At 45.1% G+C, this 21,918-nt stretch overlaps 3 protein-coding genes across 4 annotated transcripts in view; 2 read left to right on the forward strand and 1 right to left on the reverse strand.

Annotated features, from left to right (window-relative positions):
• The first annotated feature begins 1,311 nt into the window (after positions 1-1,311).
• On the forward strand, positions 1,312-2,761 carry LOC114513058 (olfactory receptor 10AD1). Its single transcript, XM_028532161.2, is given in 7 exon segments — positions 1,312-1,848; positions 1,850-2,055; positions 2,058-2,264; positions 2,267-2,338; positions 2,341-2,526; positions 2,529-2,608; positions 2,610-2,761. Coding segments are annotated over 7 exon segments (936 nt in total). The 5' UTR covers positions 1,312-1,783; the 3' UTR covers positions 2,730-2,761.
• Positions 2,762-17,790: 15,029 nt separating this feature from the next.
• On the reverse strand, positions 17,791-20,186 carry CCDC184 (coiled-coil domain containing 184). The gene has a single exon (XM_028531754.2). It carries the CDS (start codon positions 19,599-19,601, stop codon positions 19,014-19,016), a length of 588 nt encoding a protein of 195 aa, XP_028387555.1. The 5' UTR covers positions 19,602-20,186; the 3' UTR covers positions 17,791-19,013.
• ASB8 (ankyrin repeat and SOCS box containing 8) overlaps positions 19,780-21,918 on the forward strand; it is a 36,959-nt gene continuing 34,820 nt past the window's right edge. The window contains exon 1 of one of the 2 annotated variants that reach the window (XM_028531750.1): positions 19,780-20,009. The gene's annotated coding sequence lies outside the window, so the exon portion shown is untranslated. The remainder of the gene's footprint in view (positions 20,010-21,918) is intronic. The other variant, XM_036019118.1, reaches the window with a different exon arrangement.

The following is a 21,918-nucleotide window of genomic DNA, read 5'->3' on the forward strand; positions in this document are numbered from 1 at the left end:
GAAAATAAACATAGTTTCAAGTAATCTCCTTTATATAGAAATTTAAGAATTTTAATGCCTATAGTGTGGTGAATATATTCTGCACTGTTTGGCTTTTTGAAGTTTTTTTTACATCTAATATATCAATACTCTACTGTATCAACACTATTTTGCAAATGTTCCATAACCCTTCAAAAGTGTACATTCCCTCTATAGAGGTGATAGAGTTTGAAATATATCTGCTTATAAATGTGTACTTGTTAATATTATCCATATGTTATATGGATTCTCTATATTGTTACTCATTCCCTTGATCTAATGACTTGGGATATAGTATAACCCCCATGAGGTCATGGAAGAAGTTCTAATGCATGATTTTATATCTATATCCTTGGCCTTTAGCACAATACATGGAACATGGTAAGCAATCATTTAATTTTTTAATATATTTTTTTATTTTAGAGAAAGGAGGGAGGGAGAGAAACATCAACGTGTGATTGCCTCTCATGTGTCCCCTACTGGGGACCTGACCTGCAACCCAGGCATGTGCCCTGACTGGGAATCAAACCAGCAACCCTTTGGTTTGCAAGCTGGCGCTCAGTCCACTCAGCCGTACCCGCCAGGGCATAAGCACTCATTTATTAAATGAATAAACTATTTGGGGCTGTAAAGTGGGATGTAATGCAACTGTCCCCAGTCCTCTCGTCATCAAATGAATTTTTATCCTTTTTACTTTCTCCCTATTGGACTAGTAACTGATTCCCTCACCTGCAATCAGCTGTAATTGCTGCATTTCTTCCTGAAGATACACTTCTCTCTGACACTTAAGTACCTGTGGCAGGTTCCACTCAGGCCTTGTGTTGGTCTTAAACATAGAAAAACAATTACTGGAAAAATATAAACTAAAATTTGATGTGGTTTTTCTCTGTGGGTGATTCTTTGTACTTATTTATTTTTGCTTTACTTTTTGGCATTTTCCAGATGTTCTACAAAAAACAAGCATTATTTTCATAATGAAGAGAACATAGAAAATTTGCAAATAGAAATATCAGTAATTTTGCTCTCTGGTATTTTCACTCTCTGGTTCAAATTCTACTCATTGAGATTAAACAGAAAAAGTCCCATAAATTCTCACTCTGACTGGTGTAGCTCAGTGTGTTGGGCATCCTTCTGCAAACTGAAAGGTCATTGGTTCGATTCCCACTCAGGGCACATGCATGGGTTGCGGGCTGGGCCCCATTTAGGGGAGTTCAAGAGGCAACCAATTGATGTTTCTCTTGCACACTGATGTTTTTCTCCTTCTCTTTCTCTCTCCCTTCCCCCTCTCTAAATTAAATAAACACAAATCTTTATTTTTAAAAAAGAAAAAAGAAATTCTTTTTTCTAGATGGAAAAACCATTAACATTTAAAGGGACCTCTCAGATTCTCCCTGAGTCTTCCCTTTAGTTTCCTTCAAAGTTTGTCACATGCATGGTCCTTCACCACCTTGTCTCTGAACACAATCCCATTGGTGGATAATCATTTAAAATAGAGGTCCCAGACTGGATGCAATATTTCAGGTACAGCCTGATCCACACAAAGTACAACAGAATGTCCCTTGATTCATAATACAGTTCCACAATCGCAGCCTACAACAGCACTGGCATTTTCAGTGCCCACAACACTGTTGACTCATGTGAGTTTACTGAAATGCCTGTCTTTTTCATTCCTTTGCCGCAATCTGTTTTTATACAAGTAGGTAACACCTATACACAGCTCTCTCACCTGTGCTTTGCCTGTCCTCCCTCCTGAAAGCAGGCCCAGATGGTGGATCTAAGGAACGGAAGGACAGTGACAAAGTTTATCTTTGTGGGCTTTGAGCAGAGCTCTTTCCACTCAGGCACCGCTCTTTGCCCTCTTCCCAGTTCTCTACAGCCTTGCCACGGCCATGAATGGCCTCATCATCTTCATCACGTGGACAGACCCCAGACTTAACAGCCCCAGGTATGTCTTCCTTGGCCACCTATCCTTCCTGAATATCTGACTAATCACCACCACTATCCCGAAGATGCTGATCCACCTAGTGGTCAAGAACCACACTCCTTTGCCTCCTGCTGGACTCAGAAGTTGGGTTTTGGTGTGGGTGTGGCCAAGGGCGTCCTCTTGGCTTTTATGACCTATGATCATTATGCCACTATCTGCCACCTGCTTAATTACGCCCAGAGCATGAGCCAGCATGTCTGTGTGAGGCTGGTGAGTAGTGTCTGGTTCTTTGGGCTGATCAATGGCATCCTGCTTGATTATATGATCTGATGGTCCATTTTTGTAGAGAAAACTACATAGAAAACTTCTTCTGTGAGGCTCCCATAATGATCACCCTCTCTGTGGAGGCCCTCCATTTAGTCTGAGGGTGACTCTTGCTGATGCCACCGTGGTGGTGCTCAGTGCCATGGTGCTCACTGTCATCTCCTGTGCCCGCATCCTGGCCTCCATTCTCAGTAGAGCCTCCTCCTCAGGCGCGGGGAAGACTTTCTCTGCTTGCGACTCCCATCCAATTGTGATCATCTTTTCTACACCTCGGCCATGTTCTCTTATGTGAACCCCAGCAGCATATGTGGCCATGACCAAGACAAGCCTTTTTTCCTCCTTCTACACCATCATTACCCCCATGTGCAACGCTATCATATACGGTTTTTAAAACAAGGAAATGAAAAAGGCCATGATGAGGGCCTTTGGGAGGGCCAGCCCAGCCCAGGCAGAGTCTGTCTAGTTAGAAGACTCCTCTGTCCCAATAGCTGGGTAACTATCCACTGCCGAAATGTCCAGGAAAAGACATTCATAGCTTCCTTTCTATTAGGATCAGACCTGGGAGACCCTATTGGTGATCTTTTTTTATTTTTATTTTTTTATTGCTGTTCAAGTACAGTTGTCAAGTACATTTGATGGGATCTTATAAATACACAAGTGCACTTAATTCCATTTCATTTTATCTGTATAATGCTTAAACCTGCTATTCCCAGCCTGTTTTGCACAGACATTTACTAGACTTTTTTCTCTTTCGACTTAATCACTTCAGCCTGCTTTTCTTTCTCACATTCTAATCTCATATCCTGAATATTCCCTCATCAACCCTGCTTCCATATGAGAAAAAATAGGGGAAGAAGTAAGAAAAAGACAATTAGGGAGCAGGATAGACATTAAGAAAGGTCAGTTAGAGAAAAGAAGAAAAACGAAGGACCAGCAGTGTGAAGTCTATCTTCTTAGCCCCCACTAGCCTTTGTGGGGGAACTTGTGGCGGCATTAAATCGCTGACACTGCACTCGGTTTGTTTATGCTTCTGTGTCATTGGGGAAGGGCAGGTGGAAGAGGCTAGTGTGTCAAAAACCCTGTCTCCTAAATCCTTTAATTCCTTTAAGTAACTTGACTGCTTGGTATTTTCCTTTAGATCCAAGTAGTAAGTGACTAACAAGCTGCTCAGGGGCCAGTTTCCTTTCCTCTTATTCATACCCCAAAATAACTCCCCTCTCCCTACTGCCTTCCTTTTTCTTGATCTTCTTGCATTTCATGCCAGCTCAATCCCATTCCACCTTACCTCTTCAGGTTAAATGGGCCTGTTTCATTCCCCGCACTTTAAGGACTATCTCTTCACACTACCTCCAGCATTGCAGAAGCCTTTCTATTTACGACCCTGACCTCCCCGGTTTCCTCTAGCTGCTCTTAACAAAACCTAGGATCCTTTAAGAAGGGTATTATATTCTTAGCTGTTTTCCTCCTTTGAAAACTGCATCTTCTCATGCTCATTTCATAACCGATAGGAAAGAAAAGGGAACGGGTACCAATAAGATGAACACACCTATTTAAGATGCCTTCAAATAGATGTACTACCCTTTCCACATTCTCCTATCATATGCTGCCGTCTGCAAGGACTTAGAGCAGTAGCTTCATTCCACAAATCTTTATTTTTTGAGTCCAAATTGGTGAACCTCTGATATCAGAGGACATGTGAGAAGCACTTTTTTGAAAAGTGGAAGAAATGAGACATCATTATAATCAAGAAAAAACAATACATGTAGAACCTAAAGATTTCCATTTTCAAAGAAAAATTGCACCAAAGTTAAATAGACAAGAAAGACTGTAAGGCTATTCCAATAGGAGGTTGAACTCAACTCTGCTGAGATTTTTACAGCTTCAGGGGCTGGTGGGTGGGATAGGAAGGGTTTCTTAGGCCACCTACCTGTGTGTGGCGATTGATCTTACCCCAAAGGAAAGTAACTCAGTCTCTTACCATCTCACAGAGACTAGGAAATCGGCATGCTATCTTCCTCTAGGACTACATTTTGAAGGGATAGCCCCCGGGTCCTTGAGAAAACATTCCCTGTGTTTTAAAACAGGCAATAGGTTTTTTAAGGAGATGTATGTACATTTCAAAGGGGCAGAGAAGGATCTGCAATTACAAGTAAATGCTCTGAGAAAGGACAGGTCAGGGGCCTGTGGTTAAGAAGAACCCTGTCTAAAGTTAGTCAAGTGTAAAGGGGGATGTTAACATCGTCTTAGTCACCACAGAGAGCAAAAGGAGTGCTTATTCTTCTTCCTAGAGCCTCAACTTCTTCTCCAAGTTTGAAAATTACTGTTTCAACGAGCCTTTAAAAGAAAAAAGTGAAAGAAAAAAATAAAAGGAAAGGAATAAAGGAAAAGGAGAGGAAATGGTGCTTTAAAAGGAGTTTCATGAGAAATAATTTCATGATATACACTTAAATGCCCAGCATTGTTGTATGCTTACATCATAAATGAGACACAGTTCTAGCTTTTAAAAGCTTTAACAGGACAGACAAAACCAAATAATGGTAATACAAAGGGCAAACATTTTAAGAGGCCTATACAAGGAACATTGGATAATAACAGCAGCTTACATTTATTAAGCACTTATGGTCTGATAGCTTTACATTAATCATAACAAAACCCTCTAAGTACTAGCATTACCTTCATTTTTGAGAAGCAAAGATGAGGCTCATAGAGGTTAAGTGATTTGCTCAGAATCACACCGCACTTCAAACGGCATAGCGCAACTCTGACTGGGCCCCATCTCCAAAGCTAGCACTCCTAAGGAGGTCCAGTAACTGTCCGGAAGAATGGGGCTGGCCTTATGCCGAAAAGGTGATATTAGAACTAAGCTTTAAGGAATAAGCAGTAAATTGTAAGGCAGAAAATGGGGGAATGGGAGTTATAAGCCGGGGACGAGAAATTCCAGGCCAGAACTGCCTGATTCGTCGTTAAAATGATGCATTCGACGTGGCTGGCGGAGGGTGAATAGGGACGGGAAAGCTGGAAAACTCAGGCTTTGTGACCTTACAACCGTTGTCTCAAGGGCGAGTGCTTTCTGGCTCATGGTCCCAGACTCTTGCCGGGCGGAACGGACGCTAGGGGAGGGCTCTCGTGCAGTGGAAGCCGCCTCCCTGGACGCACCTCCCTTTGCCGCAGCATCTGCCCTGGTTCCAGGGCCCGGGAGATACAAGAAGAGGCCCGGGGGACCGAGAAAACCTTTGTGACAGCCAGAAGTTTCCCAGGAAATGCACGTCCTTTCCCAGTCCCTTCTCACTGCCGCGATCCCGGCTCCGCAAACTACCCAAAAGGTGGTCCTGACCCAATTACACCGGGGAAACGAGCAGGACGTGGTCGGCTACGAATCTGTGGCCAATCAGCCTTCCAAGGCCGCTCGGATCACCGCTGTGACAACCAATGAGTGCCCTCTCCACGGCCGCCCCGCCCGGCGGGATTGCGCTACAGCCGCACAGAAACCACCTCCCACCTGCTATTTTGGGAGACTGGGCAGACCCCTGCGCACTGGAGGTTTGGGATCCCTTCCCAGTGGAATTGCTGAAATGCCGCGCCCTTTTGGAGGAGGAAGGGATGGGGTGGGGGTGGGGGCGGAGCAAGCCTGGAGGCCGGCCTGAGCTGAGATCTTGCCAAATACTTGGAGTCACCATAGCTCCCAGTCTTGTCCACCGATCCCTAGCCTACTTTTTTCCAGGTGACAGCCAGCCCCTCACCCCCCTTTTAGAGAATTGCATAACTGTTGGGTTCCTCTAATCTCTTTCAGACAACAGCAATGTTCCCTGAGCTTGCTTACCTCCCCTTTCCGATTACCCACTCCAGAAAGTCTTTCTGGGTTTATTTCTGAGTTCCCTTCAGAACCTGTGCGTTTTCCTACGACTGTACTTTCTTACTTCTCTGTCTACCCCCTACCCCGACCCCGCGTTTTGTTGTTGTTGTTGTTGTTGTTGTTGTTGTTGGGGTTTTGTTGTTGTTTTGTCTTTGTTTTTTTTTTTTAGTCCTAAGCACCATACCTGGCCTTAGGAGGCGCTGTAGCGCTACTTCCGCGATGAAATCTTCAGCGGAATCCTGATGTATTAACCAAACAAAAGCAAAGGTGTACTGATAGGAGTGAAGGAATGCCCAGAATCCTGAGCCTCCAGGCAAGCCCCTGAGGCACCTATTATTAGTTACCGACTTCAGCCGAAGTGTTCGAAGTGTTTGGTTTAATTCAGATAAATGTGATTTACCCGGGACAGGAAAATTAAACACCAGGAACCTTTAGGAACACCCTTAAATATCATCTTTTTGGATTTCCAATCTGGCCACATAAACATGTCTGTTTATTTTCCAGTGTAAAGACCTAGGTGTCCGTTTGCCTCTTCAGATTAGTTCTTCATCCACTTCACCCAGCTCCAGGTTTAAGAGGCTGGCCCGCATGGACCAGTGAACAGATCCCCTTACCTCTGGCGCTGTATTGGGTTCAATCAATGAGTAACAGGCAGAAGATCAAAAGGCAGTGGGAGTGTGAGGCTGAGGTATTTAATGCTCTGTTTCTTTCCCTGTGGGGGTTGTGGCAAGCTCGCTTGAGTCCCTTTGGCTAAGATCTCAGCTCCTGTCGGCTGGCCCTCTCTACCTAGTTCTCTTAAGTATGTCCAACTTCTGGAGCTGCCATCTCCCGTTACCTGTGTTTGGAGGGGGAGGGACCTGGCTCTAGGGTTACCACAGCCCAGGCCAAAACTGTGGGAAAGAAACCCAGGACAGTTCTCCATTTCTAAGCTCTGGAACTGCCATCTTCCAAGACCTTTTCAGGCTTAGCCCCTGTAATATGCGATTCAGGGTACTGTATCCCCTGTGTGATTTCCCCACACCCTGCCCACACCTTTGTAAATAATCCCCTGTTAAACCCTCCTCAAACTATCCTAATTTGAGTAAGCCATCTCTTTCCTGGGAATACCCCAATACAAGAACATTCTCTTTTACAGAGGAAATGGAACAGATGGCTGTAGGACAGCGAGCCTGGGCTTTGAAGTTAGACAGAACTGTGTCATGTCATTCAGTCATTCATTCATTTGTCAAATGTTCCACTGTCCAGTTAGCTGTGGGAGACATTTTAGAGAGTGCTATGGCACACTGCCCATTCTGCAAGAACACTCTTCTCTGCCCACAGGGGTGAGCCCTGGCTACCAAGTTAGAACCGTAGGACACCCCACCACCACCACCACCACCACCAGCACCACCACAATCAATGCAGTGGAGCTGGATCAATTAAATACCCTTTTCTGGAAATTTGGAATTGGTATGCAATGGGGATAGTCACTCTGGGCTGGAACAGGCAGACCCTCAAGCTATGGAACACTTATCTTTTTCATGTGTGAAAAAGCAAAGAAATTTGGCGGGCAGGGAGAATAGGTTGAAGTCAGAGGACAGCAGAGGCAAAAGACCACATCTCCAGACAAAGGGTCTGAGATGGCGACCGCCCTAGCGTTGGTCAGCTGCATTCTTGCTTTTGGGTTTTGTGAGATAAACTTGCATCACTATAATAAACATTTTTGCCTCAAAACTATTACAGATGGGGTTTTATTTCTTGCAACCAAACAAGTCTTAACTAAGACATTATCTACCTTTATGTGGTTACAAGGATTAAATTAGATGAAGTGTTTCAAACATCTAAGTCAGTGCTTCCAAAAATGTTACTTTCTCCCTTCTAACTGTAAACAGCACCTCACTGCGCTGAACATCAGACTTATCTGTTCTTTGTACTTCTGAGTGGGAATAACAAACTCATTCTGCTCAGTATTTTTGCAAGATTTTCCTCATTCCAGCTTTTCTCTTTCAAGTTCTAGGTGCTGATATATTTGTGTTTGTGTTGCTGTTTTGTTTTGAAGTTTTTGTTCCTCAAAGGATTGGGTCAATCATACTCCTCAGGGTATTTAATTGATCCAGCTCCGCTGCATTGATTGTCATGGTAGTGGTGGGGGGGGGGGGGGGCCATGGTTCTAACTTGGTAGCCACACACATCACGACACACCATCATTGGTCCCTGCAAGCAAAGCCCCTCTTGTTTCCCTCCCTCCCTTCCTTTCTTTCTTCCTCCCTCCCTCCCTCCCTTTTTCTTTCTTTCTTTCTTTCCTTCCTTCCTTCCTTCCTTCCTTCCTTCCTTTCTTTCTTTCTTCTTTTTCCCTCCCTCCCTTCCTTCCTTCCTTCCTTCCTTTCTTTCTTCTTTCTTTCTTTCTTTCTTTCTTTCTTTCTTTCTTTCTTTCTTTCTTTCTTTCTTTCTTTCTTTCTTTTTCTTTCTTTCTATCTTTATACCCTTTATCTCCATTCCCATTACCACCCCCACACAATATGCAGTTTTCTAATGTGATTAATGTGTCATTTCTGTCTAAATATGTTCTAAGAAAATAGTTCTTTCGTAGGCATTTATTTTTAAATGTACTCCAAAGCTACCAAGCTATGTCTTACTATGTCTCAGTTTTTTCACTAAGACTGTGTTCCATCTCCATCCACATTGCCAGATGCTAACATCCAGTCTGTTACTCCACATGAACATCTAGTAGTCCGAGGTGGGCACTCCTCATGGGCCACCTGCCCAACCCCCAGGGATGCACACATCTTCACTCCAACTCCTCGCCACTACAGATAACCCTGCAAGGAACGTTCTCGTTTTAGCCCCTTCTGGATTTGTAAAGGATGTGTTTTATATGACGTAGGAGAGGAACTGCCTGGCTATAGTGAATGAATCTTACATGTAATGTGCCCAAGTAATGCCAGACTGCCTTCCAGAAGTGGTAAAACCAGTCTTGCAACAGCATAATGTTCTAAATTGCCATGTCCCTGACATTTGTAATTATATAGATTTCTATTTTTTGCTGGTTTGATAGGTGTAACAGTTTACACCTATCTCATTGTTGGTTAATTTGCATTGATCACTAATGATTTCTATTAAATTTACATATGCATATTAGCTTTTTCCTATTCTGTAAATTGCCTATTGATTTCTTTTGTACCTTTTTGGGGGAATTGATGTCTTTTACCTGTTCAATTGCAGGAATTCATATATTAATTAATATGATATAATCCTTCAGAAGGAAAAGGATGGCAGAGCAGAGCTGCAATTCTGGATCTAATTCTGACCCACAAAATGGAATTGGTTAGTGAAATGGAAGTGAGAAAAATCTTGAGAGAAAGTAATTATGCCATTTTGGTTCTTCCTGATAGCCAAGGGGATAAGGTGAGAGTCATGAGAAACCTGACTTTGAAGAGTTAAAAGATATGGTTTTCATAGCCTGAGACTCTATGGGGGAAAAGGCTCAAGGAAGATGGGTTTCTCTTAAGGCTGAAATTCAGCCAATGCAATTACTCTGGAGTCCAATGAGGAGGAGTGGATGGAAGGATTACAGGAACCTCTCCAATGAACTGAGATTTAGAGATTTCAGGCAGAGAGTAGGTATAGCTAAGACAGTAATGCACACATTGCAACACTTTCAAGAGCACAAAACATAAGGCAAAAATGAAGAATTTGACTACAAGAAAAAGATTTATGCTCTGCTAAAGGCACCAGGGGCAAAGTTAACAGGCAGATGACAGAATAAAGATAATATTTGCTTTGTTTGAAACTAACAAGGATGTAATAGCATCCTAGAATACAGGATGACAGGCTATGAAAACCATATCCTTTAACTCTCTGATGTCAGGCTTCTCATCACTCTCTCCTTCTCCCCTTGGCTATCAGGAAGACCCAAGATGGCATAGTTATTTTCTCTCAAGATTTTCCTCACTCTCGTTTCACTAACCAATTCCATTTTGTGGGTCAGAATTGGATCCAGGATTGCAGCTCTGCTCTGCCATCCTCTTCCTTCTGAAGGATTATATCATATTAAATTAACTTTCCTTTCACTTCTGGAATTTGGCTTTGTGCTATTTTCATTAACTTGTTCCTGGGACCTATCATCCAGTTTACGTTTTGGCTCTAACATAATTTTATAATGACATCACTTCTTGTCTCCTCTTTTAGCCTCATTTAAATAATTTCTTTCTTGTTTCCATTCCCAAGGATATATAATCCCGTACAAGACTAACTTTGTGGTGTAATGGGCTACTATGATTTTCCTTCTATTACTTTCTTCTCTTTTTATTTTATTCCTCCTACTTACTTCATTTCACCTCTTCCCTTCTATTCTTCCTTTTACCCCTGTCCTTTTCGCTTCTCCTTTCCTTTTTAAATTTTGGAACTGCTGGGGGCAAGGGCTGACTTTCTGTAGATCACAGCAAAGAAGCTGCTTCAATCTCAGAAGCGGGTTCCCCGCAAACATGCGGTATGTGTCACATGACTGGCAATGCTCTTCCAGTTGCACATCAGAACTCAGTTCTGTTTCTTTGGAAAAATGTATGGCGCCTTTCCCATTGCACGTTCAGGCGTGAGTCCCATCCTTCCATGTTTCTTTATATCTGTGAGTTTTAATTTTCCTCATTGTATAAAGTCTCATGTTCTATTTGTATACTTCCTGTAGCATGTGCACTGGCGTAGAGGCCTAAGTACTCCCCGCCCCTGACCCCTTTCTACTTACTTTTTCCAGAGAATTGCAGGATACAGCTCTGCTACTGCTTTTCATCCAATGTCATACTCGATGTCCTCTGGAGTATAAAATTTTGTGGGTTTTCTCAGTGTTTTTAAAACTTTTGTCATCTTCATTTTATCTTGTCATGCCCACCTCCTGGCCACAAGCACACACACACCATCCCCACATTAAAGTAAATTAAATTATATTAAAGTGCATTTAATTCAGTTAACAATGCTAACAGAAAACAGATTTTTGCCTTCAATCTTCTGAGAAGCACTCTGTCCCAATTCAAGAACATGTCATTCCTTCATCAGTAGACTGTAATAAACTAAGGGCAGGTACCACGATTGCTTGGAGTCTGCCCAGTGCGTGGGAGGCGATTGGCAAGTATTTGCTGGCAGATTGACTCCGTCACGGTTCTCTTCTTGGATGCCCTTTATCATCATGCTCTAAAAGAAATTTTGACTTTCCCTTTGTATTCCCAAAGCTAAATCCCAGCCACCCTAAACTTTCCTTGGCATACTGTAACCACTCACAGCAGAGTAAGGTGCAGCACCATTTAATAGGGGGTAGGGGACTCACTGATCTATATAATTCAAACAGGATTCTGGTCCTGATTCTGTCATTAACTACACAACCTTGGGTGTGTCATCTCATCTATTTCCTTAATTTATGCAATGAAATATTTATTCACTGTAAGTCCCCTTAAAAGAAGGCTATATTTTATAAAGCACTCTTATAAAGTATCACTTTTTTAAAAAGTGGTAGAAATAAGGTAAGTTTCCCCAACCAGGGGGACTAAATGTGAGAGGAACTATTTTTCTCAAAGAAGAGACGGAATTTGTTCATTCTTCTGAGTAGGCAAGAGGAGGAGTACAGGAGGATAGGGCAAAGGGGCTGTGTAAGGCACAGAGTCCTCAGTGGGAACTTTCCTTGTGATCATTCCCCTCTACATTTTTTTATTCAAGTCTGCAGTAAAAATTTTAAAATGACTAGTAGAATTATATATGAAACCAGTGAAAGGGCTATTTTATGTATCCTAGAGTTGATAAGGAGTCAGCTAAGGCAGTTTGCATGGATGCAGGTGTGGATGCAGGGGGGAGCAAAAGCAAAATAAACCATAGGACATTGTAGAAATTATATGAAATGCTGTGGAATTCTCAGATTTTGGAGGTTAAATTTGGGCCAAATTTAATCAGATCTCTGAGACATGGCAGTCTCTAAGTTCTCTTTCAGCAATCACATTTTTGAAGATTCTAAGAGATGGAGACATGCATTTTTAAAAGATTTTATTTATTTATTTTTAGAGAGGGGAAGGGAAAGAGAAAGGGAAGGAGAGAAACATCTGTGTGTGGTTGCCTCTCACACACCTGCAGCTGAGGACCTGGTCCGCAACCCAGGCATGTGCCCTCACGGGAAGTGACCTGGCGACCTTTCAGTTCGCAGGCCAGCACTCAATCCACTGAGCCACACCAGCCAGGACAGTGACATATTATTTTTATTCTTAGCTCTAACGTCTTAAAATTTTTCATTACATATTTGTGACTCAAATATCTATTTTCTGCCTATGAGAAAAGTCTGTTACTGTTGATTTTGTTGATTCCAGAACCCCCCTCCCCTGCCACACACATGCATTTTAACATCTCTGAAGTGGGGTGTGTCTTACAGACAATATTCAATGTCAGCTTACAACTGCTGTCAGCCAAGCAGCAGTTATGACGTAGTTGTCATCGCCTGCACATGCCTGGGCCTGGGTGTTATTCTGGTGGCATGACTAGAAATGTACAAGCCCTTGCTATTTCATTTAATTAACTATTTAAACATCATTTAAATGGATTAGACTTTACTCTTGTCTGAACATCGTCCTTGAACACTCTGGCAAGATAAAAGAAATCTCTGCTTTAACTCTCGCAGAACAGGTGTTGTGACCTGGGAGAAATCCCCAGAGACAATGGTGAAGCTCTCTCTAAGCAATGCTGCTTTACTAACACTGTGGTAGCCCAGAAAATATAAATCCATGGAAAAGAACAGACATCCACACCTCTGAATCAATAAGTAATTCAGGAGTGTCAGGCTCAATATGAAGAAATTAAAAGAATGCTATAACGACTTTGAGTTAAGTTTGTGTACATTGTAGCAACACATAAAGGCTTTATTTCTAAATAAGTCTACATGAGCTCTTTAAATAAGAGGGAAACTTTAAAATGTAAATGATAAGAAAGCATAGTGATAGTTTAACTGGCAGTATTTTTAAAACTTATTTTCTAAAGTAATGATGTGCAATCAATGGTGTCTTAAAGTCAAAATAAGGTCAATACTTCAGCGACCATAAAAATGAGAGAGCAGTTCTAGCTCTCAAGATATTCATACTCTGGACGGGGGAATGACAAGCACATAAATAATAATAGAAGTAGCCCTGCCTGGGTGGCTCAGTTGGCTGGAGCATCATCCCGTGTACCAAAAGGCTGTGGGTTCTATCCCTGGTCAGGGTGCATGTGGGACACAACCAATGAATGTTTACCATGTCGACATTTCTCTTTCTTTTTCTTTCTGCTCTGCTTCCTCTCTCTCTAACATCACAAAATATATCTTAGGGTGAGAATTTTTTTAAGAAAAATAGAAATGCAAAAGAAAAAATGGAGGCATTTAAAGGGGAAAGAGACCACATTAGGAAAGGCTCCATGAAGGAAGTAGCATTTGAAAAGGGCTCAAAGACCTGGTAGGATTCCAACTGGCTGAAATGGAATGGAGTAGGAAGAGTAAAGAGAATGAGCAAAAAATCAGTCAGAAAAATGAGCATTTCTGGTACGTGGTGAATAGCATCTTTGGACTGTAATGTTTGTTAACTTCTTTGGCTTTACAGACTTAAGAATTTAATGAAAGCTATGAAACTTAATCCTAGAAATAAAAAGCTTTGCATATTTTCTTCTGGGAATTTCCCATTTCCAGGTAGCATAAGAGAGGGAAGAGGTAAAAACAGCCTTGGGGGACACCCCAGGAGAAGCTGGTGCAGGTGACCAAGGCTGCGGAAGTCCCTTTTCTGAATGAGAGATGTGTTTCTCTTGGGAAGACTAAGAGAAATCAATCAAGGGCCAGGGGCACTTATCCAGTCCACCCATTCAGAGAGTAGCAGAGCTGGGATGCCCTTGGGAGTCATTGCTAGCTGACTGGATGGGAGGGGCTTCCCACTGATGAGAGGGTGGCTAGAAGATGCACCTGGGAAATTAAATGTGTGGGTGAAAAATATTCCAGGCCTTACTAGGAAAGACCTCAACTCCCCCCAACCACTGGATTTTATATTTAATTCAGGATATAAGGGGGACATGGTGCAGATTCCTGAGAATGAATGTTCAGACCTGTGATTTAGGAAGAGTCATCTTTAGGATTATAGGTGTGTAAAGGGCTGGAGGAGACTGGTTAGTTTATTGCAGTTGGTTGTTATATTCTTCAAATACATTTTATTTATTCAATTTCCTCTTCCGTCCCCACCACTCACTACCTGGCCGAGAGCCAGGCCTTTAGAAAGCATTTAGTAGTGCTCACCGAATTGAAAGCCATAAATTTCAAGCCTTTTGAGGATTCCCTTGTAATGCTCCTGTTCCTCACCAGGTGGCACCATCACAGCATTATTTACAGAGCAGGCTTCCTTCTATAAACACAGTGCTTCCAAGCAGAAAGGCTGTGTTTCTCTAAGGGAATTCACCTCTGGGAATATTCTAGAAGGGGGTAGGGAGTTGGGGAAGGGGTATGGTATCTGGGATAAAGAGTCAAGAATACTCCTTTTGTCCTTCTATATCATTTCTTATTGTATCAGAGCATCTTGGCTGAATTTCTATTCCTAGGCATGTAGATGGGGAAAGATGACTAGGAAAATCTGTCTTTTCAAAGATACAATTAGTTTTCTGTTTTGCAAGAAGGATAGACTTACATATATTTGGGAAAGAACTGTTCCTAATTTCTGGGGAAACTTCTGGGTAAGCGATTTATTTCCTTGTACGCACCAAGCAGAGACCGCACTCTGCGGTGACGCTGAGGCAGATTTATGTAGGCCACATTGCAGTTCTTCGAGAAATCACTGTTTCTCAGGAACAGAATTTAGTTGTGCCAGGCTAAAGTTGTAGCATATCTCTACAGAGTTGTGTGTGTTTGCACTTTGAGATTAGGAGCTAGCCCTTAGAGATTTCTCTTACCATTGAGAGGTGAGAGTGTGAGTATTAGAAGATCCTTAGCACATTAGAACGGGTGTCAAGATAATCTGAACTTGTTGAGTGGGCTATGAGTAATCAGGTTCATGTGAGGATTTCAATTCAGTGGAAATACTCTGGAGGCCCCGGGAGGCAAGGGCATATTGCCAGTTCAGTATAGTACTAGTTCAGGCAGAATCACTTCTTCTCTGGTATCTGTTTTTCAAAGATTTTATTTATTTTTAGAGAAAGGGGAAGGGAGGGAGAAAGAGAGGGAGAGAAACATCAATGTGTGGTTGCCTCTGGCACACCCTCACTGGGGACCTGGCCTGCAACCCAGGCATGTGCCCCAATTGGGAATTGAACTGGCGACCCTTCGGTTCACAGGCCTGGTGCTCAATCCACGGAGCCACACCAGCCAGGGCTCTTACTTTTACTCTTAATTCTTACCTTTAAGAATTAAGTTTAGCCCTGGCTGGCGTAGCTCAGAGGATTGAGCGCGGGCTGCGAACCAAAGTGTCGCAGGTTCGATTCCCAGTCAGGGCACATGCCTGGGTTGCAGGCCATGACCCCCAGCAACCGCACATTGATGTTTCTCTCTCTCTCTTTCTCCCTCCCTTCCCTCTCTAAAAATAAATAAATAAAATCTTAAAAAAAAAGAATTAAGTTTAAATAAAAGATATTCTCTTCAGGGAATGTACATACTTACATAATTTTTGCATTCAATTTTAAGGGGCTATGGCCCTTTGAAGATCAATAGTGACCCTGTCCATGAACCCCTGGTTAGGAACCTCACCTGAAACTCACTAATCAGGACCATTTCAAAGGAGAAATGCAAGAGGGGGCAGACAGTAGGGAGGGAGGAGGACGTGGGAGACTAATCCGTGCTGGATCCCTATGCAGTGCTGGTGCAGGTGACTGAAGAAAGCTAGAGAAAGCTGGAGGTGTTTATATCTATCTAGGCTTGGAAGGAATAGGTGGAGTACTTCTAGGAGGCCTGGGCTATGGGGCTGATGACACATTTATGACAGTGAGCATAGGAAGGGGATTCGTGGCAGCTTCTGAAGAGTCTGAGCTACAGAGAATGGGAAAGAGGCATAAGAATGGAGCTGTGTCAGGGATATCTGGGGACATCAGCATCCTCCTCTCAAGGAACAGGTCTAAAACGTCATCTTCTTGGTGCCTTTACTGTGTTATCACCCGCTGGACTCTGAGAAGGGTCACTAACCAAAACCTGAAATGCAATTTCATGTTCCAACTGAGAAGGTAAAAAGTGATTAAAACGAACATTGTTTCCTTTTCAGGACTCTTACTCTTGATTGGGGAAATAAGGGATCTCCTTGTCTGATGATCCAAATAATAGAGCAATGAGCAGCATGGTTTCAATCTAGGGGTCCTTTAAGTCAGAAGGCCTGGGTTTAAGTCCTGGTTTTGCCAAGTACTAGCTGTCTGACCTTGAGCAAGGCTTGGAGTCTGTTTCTGGAACTGTTATGTGAAAATAGCAACAGTGCCTACTTCATATGTGGTTGGGAGACAAAATTGAGCAGTGTCTGGCACACAGTAGGTGCTCAATAAATGATAGCTATCACTGTTGTTATTGGTGCTAAATACTGGAACTATAACAGGAACCTACCTCCCCGCTTCTTCCCAGGGACGCTGCCCCACCAGTGTACTTTAGCGGCCCACTTTAAAGGCCGCAGCCCACATTCCCCAAACACTGCACAACCCAGGCTTCCTCTGGTCATCTTGAAGAACTTTTTGGCCCATAACTTTTAACAAATAAAAAGGCCTATGTCAGCTCAGAAATCTCATCATCCTGTTTTATTTGACTATCCTGAAGGATAAGAGTTCTTTAGAGAAAGATTATATAAACAGAGAGCTTCTAGAACCTTCTCTAGGTCATTTTGTTTTCCCAGAGGAGTCAGTCATCACCATTCCCCCACCCACCCTATTCCAAGAGAACTACATATAAGACAAATAACATTTGCACAAGACTTCCCAGGAGCCTTAGATATTTTTCTCCCCCAAAACTTTTTGTCCCCATTTTACACAATGCAGAATCTAAATCTCAAGCATTCATCAGTGCTGGAACTGAGATTCAAGCCCAGATCCGTGACTCCAGAGCTCTCTCCACAGCAACCAGCAGCAAGCTCACACACACACACACACACACACACACACACCACCCCCCAGCTCATTCTTCTTCCAGATTTTCTGGGGCAGCCTTGGGAAATCTCCGAAGCCCAAGGGAGCCGAGGAGAGATGATGTCAGTCTAAGCTCCCCGGGGTAAGACATTCTCCACTGGAGGCCTGAGGCAGTCATTGCAGTTTCCTTTGTGATGTGTCGCTCTGCTCTCGGAGATCCCCAGCAATCCCTCACAAACAATACCCCCTCCTGAACCCTCCCATGAAACAGGTGTCAGGGCATTTCAGGACTCGGGTTTAGAAATCATCTCTCGGGGGTCAGGTGCTCACTGAAAAGAAGTCTCTTGCACATCTGGAGTTCTGGCTACTAAAAAACCCTTGTTAGTTTGGGAGTCTCAACACATACCCTGTCCTTTCCCAGTCCAGCTGGGAGTCAAGGTCCAGGGTGGAAGGGAAAGCAGAAGCGTAGGCAATGCCTGTTCTGACTAGGGCAGGTATGGTCATCTCCTTGGAACCAGAAGCAAGGAGAGAGGAGGGAAGATGTGGTCCCTGCAGTTCCCACTGAGCCCTGGTCCATGCAGTGAGCCGAGAAGCCCAACCCTGACATCCCCCTAGTACCAGCAGGCAAGAAGGGGAGATGATGCCTCTTTATTAAGGTTAACACCAAGAAAAGCATTGAGAGGGACTACACAGAGGAGGAGGAAGGGCACACAAAGTCACCACTTGAGGAGGTGGGAGGCACATCAGTTAAGAACCTCAGGACAGTCACATGCTGCATGCCCTGACTGTGGGGGGAAAGAGGGAAGGAGAGGGGTAAGCGCCATGGTAGCCTGGGGCTCACAGAAGGGTCTGAAGCCCCCTGAACCTAAAACCAGAGCAACACGCCCTGCCCCTCAGGGCTCACACACTACTACACAAGTGGACACACGTAACACACACAAGACATGGAAGCCAGACCGAGAGGCAGTGGGCAGGGACATATCGAAAGGAAAAGGAACTGAAGTTAAGCGGGTGTAGCCAGGAGAGAGACAGTTTTTGGATGTGGCCCCCAAGAGCCCCTCAAATGTCCCCTAAATCTGGGCTGTTGCTGAGAACCCCCAAGTCTCTGCCTGTGGACTGGGCTCTTTGTTCTCTAAGTCCCAGTGAGTGGAAAAAGCAATTCCAGATGTAGTCAGTGACAAGGCAGGATCCGCTCTGCATGCAAAATCCTAGAGGTTGAGCTATTTGTCTTCATGCACATTCACAGCCAGCTCCTCCTAGCCCAGGAGCCCTGGGAACCCCATTCTCCCAGATTCCTAGGGCTGCAGTTCCCTCCTCAAGCCTCCTTTACCAATCAGCAGCCGCAAAGATCTGTGTGAGGGGAGAGGCTTCTGCAGAGCGCCGAATATCTTGGATTTCAGCAGAAGGGGAAATTTTCTGTTGCCAGAACAGAATGCCCCAATTCCTTAATTTCTAGGTAAATCGTTAGAGACTATTTGCCATAGTCCTAGCTAAGTCCTTTTTCAGAATAGAAAAAGCAGAGTTTTATTTACACAATTCAGGGGTTCTCCTGTTGGCTGAGGAGGGGGAAAGGGCAGGGTAGGGGATGGATAGGAGTCCAGAGATGGGCGCTTCCTCTCCCGGAACCTCACCTTTCCGCAGTTTGCTACGTCTCGCTTGGTTAGGCAGAAAGAATTCTCGATGCTCCCAAAGTCCTTCACCCTAGAAATCCTTCCTCAAGGAGTCTCTCTCTGCCTGACCCCCAGAGCAGCGGTCGGAGGGAAGCGTGCTGCACCGCGCCGTTCAGTCCACTCACGTCATGCACTCGGAAACCCAAAGCCAGCTCGGGAAAGTAGTGCCCCTCGGTGCCCCTCACAGGGAGGCCTCGCCCTCCAGCTGCAGCAGGGTAATGTCGGGCAGATCGAGGGGCTCCACAAGTGGCCCGTCCCCTCCAAGGAGACCGGCACAGGGGCTCTCTGAGCCCTCACAGTGACTAGTGGGTGTGGAGGAGCGGGGCATTTCCTTCTCTTCTTCATCGTCGTCGTCCTCGTCCTCAGGATCGCGACCCAGTAAAGCGCTGTCCTCGATTCCAGGCGAAGGGGTCTCGGGCTCTTTGGGGGCGCCCGGGAAGCTACCCTTGCCGCGGACCACGCCCAGGCCGCCCTGGCGGGGCGCCGTGGTCATAATCTGGCACATGGAGACAATGGCTCGCTGGTTGGCGCACACGTCGTCTGAGAGCACCTGGATGTGCGAGGCCTGTTCGTCCAGGGCCCCCCGCATGGCCCTCACGTCCTCAAACAGGGCCTGGAGCTGGGCCTTCAGGTGCTCCATTAGTTCCTTCATGCCGCCGTTGTACTCGCCGGAGATCACGTCCCCAACGGCCGGCACGGTGGACACCTCCAGAGGTGCCGGCATGTCGCCGCCGTCCTTGGTCATGATCTCCAGCAGACCGTCCTCCATTGAATGGCAGAAGCGGGCGGTGGCCGCTGTGGGTCCGATCCAGCCCGACTCCTGGAATGGAGGAGGGGGGAGGGGGAGAGGTCCCCGGAGCGACAGGGAGGAGCTGAGGTTAGAGGAGGCTTCCGAGAGGGGCGGGGAGCCGACGTGAGGAGAGGAACCTCGGCGGAGGGAGCAGCAGGATCCGGGGAGGCTCGGAAGAGCCTGCGGGACGAGGACCCGAGCGGAGTCCCCGGGCCGACGTCTCTCCCGCTCACCCCGGGGCGAAGGCGCCCTGCTCTGCCTCGCCTCTGGAACTGCGCCCGGGTCAGCGCCGTCCTCTCGGAGCCACGAGCAGCAAGTGCTCGCCGATTCCCTGGGTCACAGAAGCATTTGCGGAGGGGCCCGGGTCGAGACCAAGGCCAGTAGCGGGTAGGGCTCGGGACTCCCCTCGGCCGTTAACTGGCAGCGCCCGCGAGTGTGGTAGGAGCGGCAGGGGTGGGTCTCCCAGCTGCGCCGCGGATGCTCCCCTGTTTCCAAGGCGACGCATGCCACGTAAATGACGTGTGTCGCCATGGCAAGCAGGAAGTGGAGAAGAAAAGGGAGGATGGCTTGGAAGCTGCAGTGGGGCTCTGGTGTGTGAGCCTGCGGGAGGGGCGGGAGGGGAGGGAAAGCTGCAGTGTCCCCAGCTGAGGCTGGAAAGAGCGTGTGGCTGCAGTATTTCTGAGGAAAGCACGAGAGAGCAGTTTGCTGCATAATCCCCCAAGTCCGGGAGAGGTCGTCCCTTCCCAGGTCGCGGCGCTAGGCACTGAGCGCGACTGCCTTGAAAGGATTTTCACGCGCCCGCAGTCCTTTCTCAGAGCATGGCGCTACGGCGGGTCTGGCCTCTCTGTCCTCCAGCCGTTCTCGGGAAAGTAGACTGGGTAGAGAAGCGGGCGCTAAATCCCAGACTAGAGCGAAATGAGGCGGCGCACTGGAGCCAACGCCGCCTGGCCTGGCGGTGGAGGTGCAGAGGCGAGAGAGGGCGCCCCCGAGGTTTCCGCCTCTCGGCCGCTGCAGTAAATCAGCCCTTGCGCTGTAGATAGCACAGGAACGAGAAAGGATGGGATTCCCTCCCGTAGCAAACACAAACACTCCTCCTTAGGGCACTGAGAGGTTTTCCACGATGGTGAGACAAATTACTTAAATTTTGAGAATGAAAGCTCCACAAGGACAGAGAATTTTTGTCTCTTCCGCGCCCTCTATCACCATCACGGAATCCCCAGAACCTAAAATAGTGCCTGGCACGTAGTAAGTAAATGTTCAACACATTTGTTGAATGAATAACAAAAACCATTACGTCCCATTCTCTCATTCATAACCCCACAGCCCTCACATACTGGATTTAGGAGACCTGAATTCAATTTTGTTTCTGCCATTTATTAGTTCAGCGACCTTTAATAAATCATTCTCACGGTTTGTTAGGGAATTGGACTGGATAATTTATAATATTATCTTTTTAAAATATATTTTATTGATTATACTATTAGAGTTGTCCCAATATTCCCCCCTTTGCTCCCCTCCACCCCGCAACCCCCCCTTCTTAGGCAATCCCTGCACTATTGTTCATGTCCATGGGTCATGCCTGTAAGTTCTTTGGCTACTCCATTTTCTATACTGTACTGTACATCCCCATGGCTATTCTGTAACTCCCAGTTTGTACTTCTTAACCCCCTCACCTCTTCTCAGGTTCCCCTATAACCCCCTTCTATCTGGGAACCATCAAAATGCTCTCCATATCCATGATTCTGTCTCTATTCTTGTTTGCTTAGTTTGTTTTTTTAGGTTCAATTGTTGATAGATATGTTTATTACTATTTTATTGTTCATAGCTTTGATCTTCTTCTTTTGCTTAAATAAGCCCCTTAAGATTTCATATAATAACGGTTTGGTGATGATGAACTCTTTTAGTTTTTTCTTGTTTGGGAAGCTCTTTATCTGCCTTTTGATTCTAAATGATAGCTTTCTGGGTAGAGCAATCTTGGCTGTAGGTCCCTGCTTTTCATAACTTTGAATATTTCTTGTCACTCCCTTCTAACCTGAAAAATTTCTTTTGAGAAATCAGCTGACGGTCTTATGGGAACTCCCCTGTAGGTAACTAACTTCTTTTCTCCTCCTGCTTTTAAGATTCTCTCTTTATCTTTATCTTTGGTATTTTCATTATGACGTGTCTTAGAGTGGGCCTTGTTTGGGGTTCTCTGTACTTCCTGGACTTGCATGTCTATTTTCTTCACCAAACTAGGGAAGTTTTCTTTTATTATTTTTTCAAATAGATTTTCAACTTCTTGCTCTTTCTCTTCTCC

The sequence above is a fragment of the Phyllostomus discolor genome, chromosome 2, assembly GCF_004126475.2.
Source record: "Phyllostomus discolor isolate MPI-MPIP mPhyDis1 chromosome 2, mPhyDis1.pri.v3, whole genome shotgun sequence".
Lineage (NCBI taxonomy): Eukaryota > Metazoa > Chordata > Mammalia > Chiroptera > Phyllostomidae > Phyllostomus > Phyllostomus discolor.